Genomic DNA, 8,151 nt, shown 5'->3' on the forward strand with positions numbered 1-8,151 from the left:
CTGAGTGCGCTGCTGGCGTCTGGAGAGCGCAGGGACAGATAACCCAATGCCCCGAACTGAAGTGGGTGCTGGTCAGCCCCGCAGAGCGGCCACCTCAGAGACATCAACACCTGCAGCAGCGGCCGGGTCTGGGTGGTGGGGCGGCTGTGAATATCTTCAAAGGCCAGCAGCCCTGCACCCCTCTTGCTCCCACCTCCCCGCAGAAAGCATCCATGTTCTCCCCAAAGCACCTCCAGTGCTAAGAATAGCAAGGGCTGACACAGAAGGCTGACCCCTGCAGTGATCCCCTCCTCCCGCTCTACTGCTCTGTCCCCTCAGGCTGTCTACCTGCTCGGCTGAAGTGCACTTGGGTTTGGGTTCTAGAAAGGAGGTCATTATAAAGCTGTGTGGAGAGCCCACCCCTAGATGGCCAAGTCACTGGGTCTGGCCCGACTGCTGCTGGAACTGCTGACCTTGCTTGGCGGTCTGGGGTCAGTGGGGAGCAAAGGTGGCACATGCATCTCCCCCTCGGGGGTCACTGCTGCCTCCCGCTCGGGGGTCACTGCAGGCTCCCCCTCATCGGGGGTCACTTCCAATCTGCTGTCTCCCAGGCTGGTGCTGTCCCCATGCTACAACAGGACAGGCTCTTTGCTGCCTGCTCTGCCCTCGCGAGGGGGTGGTGGTGGGCTGCCTGTAGGGGTCAAGGAGGAAGACGTGGACACTGGCAGGAAGGCCTTCCTCCCAGAAATCTGTTGCTTGGCCATCCCCCAGTTCTGCTCGGCCACTAGCAGGTTGTGGCTGCTGTCATACAATTTGTCAGAGTGGCCCTTCTCCTGTGCTGGTGAAGGGACCCTGGGACTGACTGTCATAGCCTGTCCCAGGGAAGAGGCAGAGTGAGTACAGTGTGGCAGGCACCCCACGACACTGGTGGATGGAGCCTACTGGAAGGAAGGTGGGGTCACACCGTCAGCTTTTGTGGCCCTCGTCCTGGATTTAGGGGTGTCTGGGCTAACAGGATGGGTTATGCCCTGTTTAAGCTTCTTCCAGCCGAGGTGGTAGAGCTCCAGCACGTTGAGAAGGAGGGACAGGCCGGCCACGGCCAGCATGAAGATGATGAAGATGGTCTTCTCCGTGGGCCTGGAGATGAAGCAGTCCACGGTGTTGGGGCAGGGCGACCGGTCACAGACATAGTTTGGCTTCAGCTGAAAGCCATACAGGTAGTACTGACCAACGATGAAGCCCACCTCAAACAGTGTTTTAAAGACGATGCTGAAGATGTAGGTCCCGAGCAAGGCCCCGGAAATGCGGACCTTGCCCCGGTCATCCCGTACTGGGGGCCTGTCCTGGCCATGGTCACTGTCTCCCTTCAGCTGCTCTTCCCTCTCTTTCTTCTTCTGTTCCCTGCGCACGATATGCAGCACGTGCCCCAGGTAGATGAGGGTGGGCGTGGACACGAAGATTATCTGGAGCACCCAGAAGCGGGTGTGGGAGATGGGGAAGGCCTTGTCGTAGCAGACGTTCTCGCAGCCCGGCTGCTGCGTGTTGCAGGTGAAGTCTGACTGCTCGTCTCCCCACACATCCTCCGCAGCAACTCCCAGCACCAAGATTCTGAAGATGAACAGGACTGTCAGCCAGACCTTGCCAATGACCGTGGAGTGCTCCTGTGCAGCATCCAATAGTCTCCCCAGAAGGCTCCAGTCGCCCATTGCTCACACTGCCAGCCTGTAAGAGGACACGCTTGTTAATACACAGGTGGGACAGGTGAGCTGTAGTGGAAGCACCCACAGGGGCAGGTGTCCTCCTGTATTGGCATTGGAAGAGTGTCATTGGGTGGTTGTCCTCCATCCTCCCACGTGGGCTGTGCTACAGAGGTATTTGAGGGCAGGTGTGTATATGTGTCTTTGTGACAATGTGTGCATGGACATGCATGTATGGGACATGTGTGTATGCCTTGCGTGTACCTGTTTCTGTGTGTGTCTCTACATGTCTCCCAGTACCACCCCACGCAGGGTTAAACCGGCCTCCAAAGGCCGCCCTGCTCTCTTCCAGGCACTGTGTCTCCAGGAGATCTGGGGCTGCGTGTGCTGTGGGCCAGTCCCCATTCTCACCCTTCCTGTTCATGTGAGATTAGAGCAGCTTTCTCCCCAGTTGCCACCACGCCCATGCCACCGTCACACCTCTGCCATTGTAACCTGGTACCTCCTCCATCACTGACTTTCTCTTTCACTTGACACATGTGACATAAATGTTTCATTCTCCACACGTCCCCGGGTAGGAGCCCGAGTCTCCACCTGTAAGGTGGGGACGATGGTCATCCTCAGTGGACTGCCTCTCAGATGGAGGGAGATAAGACCCGTGGGCCCTCTTTGTGAGGTGACAGTGCTCCTAGGACACAGGGGACCAAAACCACAAGATGTCTCCATGTCACCTCTTACCAAACGGGCCAGATGCTCTAAACAGGAACTAAAGACAGAGTGCCGTGCTCAGGGCCAGTCTGTGCAGTAAGGAAAGTGGGCTCCAAGTCTGTTTGGGCACCTGAGACCTGTAGACAAACCTGAGCCTTCACGTGTGCCACCAGCCTCCGTGCCCCACACCGTGAGTGGCATTGGCTCTACTTTGCATGACCTTAGAAGGTAACAGGTTTTCTTTTAGAAACTTAATGACAGATCATGAAACAACCCACCCTCCCGTGAAGGACATCGGATGTCAGGGCACCATTCTGGTCACAACCCGCTTCTCCTCCAAGCTATCCATTCTGACTCTTTCCTGACCCACAGCCCTCCCGCTGGGCTCAGAGGGACGCCCATCAGCCCCAGACTGTCATGAGGCCCCTGACTCTGCCCTGCGCCCTACCCCCTCCCTCCAGTCTGCTGGAGGTCTGCGTCTGGGACACAGGACGAAAGCCATGCCCAGTGTGCACCTCCCCTCAGGACCTGGTCCAGCAGGCTGGGCGGACCACGCCTCCTGTCGTCCCTGAAACTCTGCCCTTAGGCCTTTGCACGTGCTGTGTCCTCCCCTTAGTTATGGTCTCTGTCTTGAGATCGACTTGTGCAGATGGGAAAATGCAGGAGGATTGGGAGCTAGGTGAGGGCACAGGGACTTCAGAGAAGAAGGGTGTTCATATTAGAAGTTGTAGCCAGGGAGGGGTGGCATTTGAGCTGGGCTCAGGAGATGTGGCTTTGGGGAGATGAAAGGGAGAAAGGAGAGCATTTTAAGAACAGAACAGCGTTTCCATGGCAGGGGGAATACGACTGACCTGGGGAGACTGAAAGGGGGAGGTGGGTTAGAAAGCAGTGAATTTAATGGCTGCTCGGGCCCACAGAGCTGGGCTGTGGCCACGTGTACACACAGTAGGCATTCGGCCAGCACTGGTGGTGCACGTGAGCGAAAGGACTAGAGAGCCTCTGACCCCCTAGAGGGAGAGATGCTCAAAGTGTTGTTCAAGAAGGAAGGGGCCCGTCTACACCCACGGGGACTCAGGAAGGGTGGGGAGACCCGGGGCTGAGTGTTGAAGGCCTGGCTGGATTAAGGGCAGGGGGCGACGGAAAAGAGGAGGGACACACAGGAGACACATTCTCATGACAAAAATAAAGCAGCGTGTAGTGACCAGAACCAGAGATGGGGGTGGGAGGGAGGGAGGAGGAGGGAGAGAGACACTCACAGAGAGAGACAGAGAGAGAGATACAGACAGATGGGGGGAGGAGGGGGATAGAATGAAAGACGGGCCTCTCTGTATATAACAATTTATGAATAGCATATTTTGTTGATATATTTATAAAAGAAAAAGTGAGCAACTCCACTAGTCTGTAAAACCTGGGTCACAAATATTCAGGACCCAGATCTCTGCATCCTAGGACCAATTCTGTTCACTAGAGTACAGAAAGCAAAGCAAATGTGTGTGTCCCTGCCACCTACTGTCAGGATACCCCTAAAAGATGGGAGCACTCCAGAGGCAGAAACACTTTCCACTTCTGCACTTGAATGCACTGTAACCAGCACCTAGGTCAAGATTCAGGTTCTGATCTCACGGATGATGTAGATGCCTGATCACTGCACTGTACAGCTGCAGCTGAATTGAACAATAATGAATGTCAACTATAATTTTATATGTATATATAGTTACAACAAGTGGAGTACAGCATTCGGAATAGAGACAGTGGAAATGGAATGCCTGTGGGCGATGTCAGAGGAGTAGAAGTTTGGGAGAGGGGGTTGTCACTGTGTGAGGGATATAAATGATAAATGTCTAACTATTACATTGTTTTGTGCCCCTGAAACTAATAATAAAAAAAAAGATTCTGGTCCTGGCACTTATCACAACACGATTTCTTTACAGAAAACTTTAAAACGTTTCTTAAAGAGATGTAGGTAGGCGACAACATTCCTAACCATCCCAAGAGTCTGAACTGAGAGCCTGGTGCTGCTGGACCAGGGAAGTCTCTCCCTCCCTCTCCCACAGCTGTGTGGCCACAGAGCCTCCAGGGTCTACACAGTCCTGGGAACCCCTCCGACCTGAAGTTCTGGAGCAAGTGCTGCACCCCTACCAGAGAGGAGACACCCCCAGGAGAGCATTCCACCCCCCACACCCCAGCATCCGGCTGCCTCCCAGGGAGGCCGTCACTCAGCTGAGAAGCCCGCTCTGCAGGGTCCTCCAGCTGCCCAGGGACCGCAGTTATCCCTAAGGGACCTCAGAAGGTCCCCAAGACGCTGTCCCGCTTGCTGCGCCCACAACTCCTCAGGATTCCCAGCAGAATTTCCAGGGGCCGTTTCCAGCCGGCTCCCCTTCCCCTCGCGCTTACCAGCTCCGCAGCCCAGTGCTCTTCAGATTAGGGCTCCCAAGGCTCTGAACCCAGTTTTTCTCCACCGGAGCCTGAGCTCTGCAGTGGCAGGTCACTTAGGGGCCCCACCCATGGCCACACCCAGAATCCGTCACGCCCTGCAGTCCACATCCTCACACCTGCCCCACACGTGCACCTGCAACCTCATCCCCACCCCCACCCGCATCCCCACCCTCACCCGCATCCCCACCCCCACCCGCATCCCATCCCCACCCGCATCCCCACACCCACCCGCATCCTCACCCCCACCCCCATCCCCACCCAACCCGCATCCCTACCACCTCGTGGCATCTACATCCCCACCCCCACCTGCACCTCACAAGCACCCTTTGAACCCACATCCCCACCACAACTCATCTCCACAGGCCCACGAGCACCTTCATCACCGGCATTCCTGACGAGCGCCAGCCCCTCCCCCTCCAGACCTCCACCCTCCCCCGTACCTGGGAAGGCAGGGTGCCTGGTCCTGGTGGCTGCTGTCCCTTGACAGCCAGGGGAAATGCAGGGGCACATGGCCCCAGTGGTCGCTTTCCCCTGACACTGAAGGGGTGACCTGGGGACTCAGGGGACGCCCAGTGACTTATTTCCTCTTAGCAGGAGGCTCCCTGAATCTCCCGACTGGGACCTGGTAGACAGCCTGCAGAATGGCTTCCTTCCCGAGCCGAAATAGGGGGTAGGGGTGGGAGTCGCGGGTGGACCAGCAGGAGCGCAGCTGTGGTCTGACCAATAGCCAGGCGCTGGGGACTAAGCCCCTGGGACTACGAATAGTGCCATCACCATAGCTCCAGTTAAGCACACTAGTGGGCCACAGTCAGAGGGCTTCTGGGTTTTGAACAACTTGTTCACATTGTGCTTGAGATTTGCACCCCCACCAGGAAAGAGACTGGAGGGTCCCCCGGACCCCCCCCCCCCCACTGGTCCCGGAGACCTTGCAGGACCTCAGCCTACCCTGCTGGCCTCCGCATGGGAGTTTAAGGTCTGTCTTCTTTCCTCCTCAGGGCTGACATCACCCCACTTCACAGGGAACCTGGGACACAGGCCATCAGCACAGAAGGACCCGTCCCCGCCTGTGACTGACTGTCCCACTCCCCTAGAACGCTCTACATTGTGGTCTCTCCCCAGGGTCCCACGCTGCCTGGAGACCACGCAGGGACTTTCAGAGATATCAGGGGACTGAACTCCACTGGCCCCTGTAACAGCTGGAAATGAGCTCAGAACTCCCTTTGCCAGAGCGGATTTACTGCAGGAACCGGGCAGAACCGGAGTCTCTGGTCTTTTCAAATCCCCAGGGAGCGTCTTCCAGTGGGCTGCCTACCCTGGGGCTGCCGGCTGTTCTGATTAGCAGTCCCCCTGCCCTGGAGAGCTTCCCTGTTCAGGTGTGCCAAGGAGAAGAACACAGCGTCCACAGGCAATCTGAGACCTCTTCCCCCTGGAGCTCGAGGTGTATGTGTGTAGTAGGTGGTAGTTTTGTAGACTCCGTATCCTTAAGTTGAGAAATATATTCTAGAGGGTCTTCAGATACTCTATTCTCTCTGACAAGTATGACACTACTTTCTATTTGTTTTTTTTCTTGATCACAAAAGAACTAAAAGTTCATAACACTTGTAGTCTCCTTACAGCTATTATTGGGATTCCAGAGGGGAATATGGAAATAATATATTGCAATTATTTTAAACTTTTCATTAAAATATGAAGTTGAAATGATTTGTGTTGAAAAGTAAGTGCAGACGTGTAGAGTCAAAAGAGGAAGCCCCATTTGTCAGCCCTGCCCGGAAGTCTCCGTATGAGCACCAGGTGTGTATGTTCCAGTCTCTGTTCTCTGCCAAGGAAAGAGTGCTTCCTGGGGGTCTTCAGGAGCAAAAGCGAAGTCATGGAAATGGCAGGGTTTTACCAGGAAAAGGCCAGAGACTAGTGGTTAGATTGGCCTCTTCTGTTTCTTTGAGAAGCTGAATAACCCACTAAGGACTCTTTCTGCCACTTGGTAATATGACTGGGTGACAGGTATCTCAGAGCCCAGGGTCCAGACCAGGACCTACAGTGACAGGGGAGCCGCTCGCTGCTGCCACCTGCTGTCAGCAGATGTCACTGCAGGGCGCTGCCTCCTTCCAGTCCCCTGGGCCCACTGAGCCATGGGGGCCCAGCCAGCACCAGCCCCCTTATGACAGTCCTGCCACTGCATGGGCACATCCACCCTCCATAAAGCCTGACTGTCCCCCTGGCTCTGCAGTTTGTATTTCCAGTTTGTGGGTATCGTGCCATTGTTGCTTTGTTCGGGTAACCGGAAAATAAATGAAAAACAAAACACACATACACATATACGACTTCCTCTCACAGTGGTGCAATGAGCGATATGAGCAAACTCCCATAATCTCTGGTTACCGTCAGTGAATTTGCACAGGGTTCTTATGTAGGTTTTCCCTCGGGTTTCTGTCACTTGGATTTTGGAATCTCACCACCTAGGACTGTAAATGCCACAGTCACGTGACTTCTTACTCATCACTCAGCTGTGGGGGGATCACTTATTTTAAAAAGCATTTGAAATCATCATCTAATGTGAACACAGCAATTCTTCATTTATTTATTTATTTTTGTGGGTTATTTTTATTAGTCTCAGGTGCACAAAACAATGTAATAGACATTTATCATTTATATCCCTCACACAGTGATAACCCCCCTCCCCCCATCTACTACCCCTCTGACATCACACACAGCCATTACATTTCCACTGTCTCTATTCCTAATGCTGTACTTCGCTTTTGTAAATATATATATATATATATATTGTAGCTGGCATTCATTATTGTTCAGCTTCAGGTGTACAGTGCAGTGATCAGGCATCTACATCATCCCTGAGGTGGTCTCCCTAACGAGACAAGTGTCCATCAGATACCCTACAAAATCTTTACAACATTATTGATTACATTCCCCAAATGGACTTTCGTAACCCTGTGGCAATCTTGTGGTTACTGACTGTTTTCTAATCCCTTCATCTTCCCCCTTATCCCCACCTACCCTCCCATCTAGCAACCCTCAGTTTTTCCTCTCTGTCTCTGAGATTGTTTCTGATTAGTTCATTCATTTATTTTTTTCTTTAGATTCCACATATAAGTGCGATCATATGGTATTTGTCTTTCTCTGTCTGACTTATTTCACTTAACATAATGTTCTCTAGGTCCATCCATGTTGTTGTAAATGGTAAGATTTCTTTTTTCTTTATGGCTGCGTAATACTCCATTGTATAAATGTATCACGGTTTCTTAATCCAGTTGTCTACCGATGGGCATTTTGGTTGTTTCCGTGTGTTGGCTATTGTGTATAGTCCTGCAATAAATAT

At 53.5% G+C, this 8,151-nt stretch overlaps 1 protein-coding gene across 1 annotated transcript; it reads right to left on the bottom strand.

Annotated features, from left to right (window-relative positions):
* Positions 1-401: 401 nt before the first annotated feature.
* On the bottom strand, positions 402-1,685 carry LOC117021521 (gap junction alpha-3 protein-like). Its single transcript, XM_033104742.1, is given in 1 exon segment — positions 402-1,685. A coding segment is annotated over 1 exon segment (1,284 nt).
* Positions 1,686-8,151: the final 6,466 nt, after the last annotated feature.

This window comes from Rhinolophus ferrumequinum, chromosome 4 (assembly GCF_004115265.2).
Source record: "Rhinolophus ferrumequinum isolate MPI-CBG mRhiFer1 chromosome 4, mRhiFer1_v1.p, whole genome shotgun sequence".
Lineage (NCBI taxonomy): Eukaryota > Metazoa > Chordata > Mammalia > Chiroptera > Rhinolophidae > Rhinolophus > Rhinolophus ferrumequinum.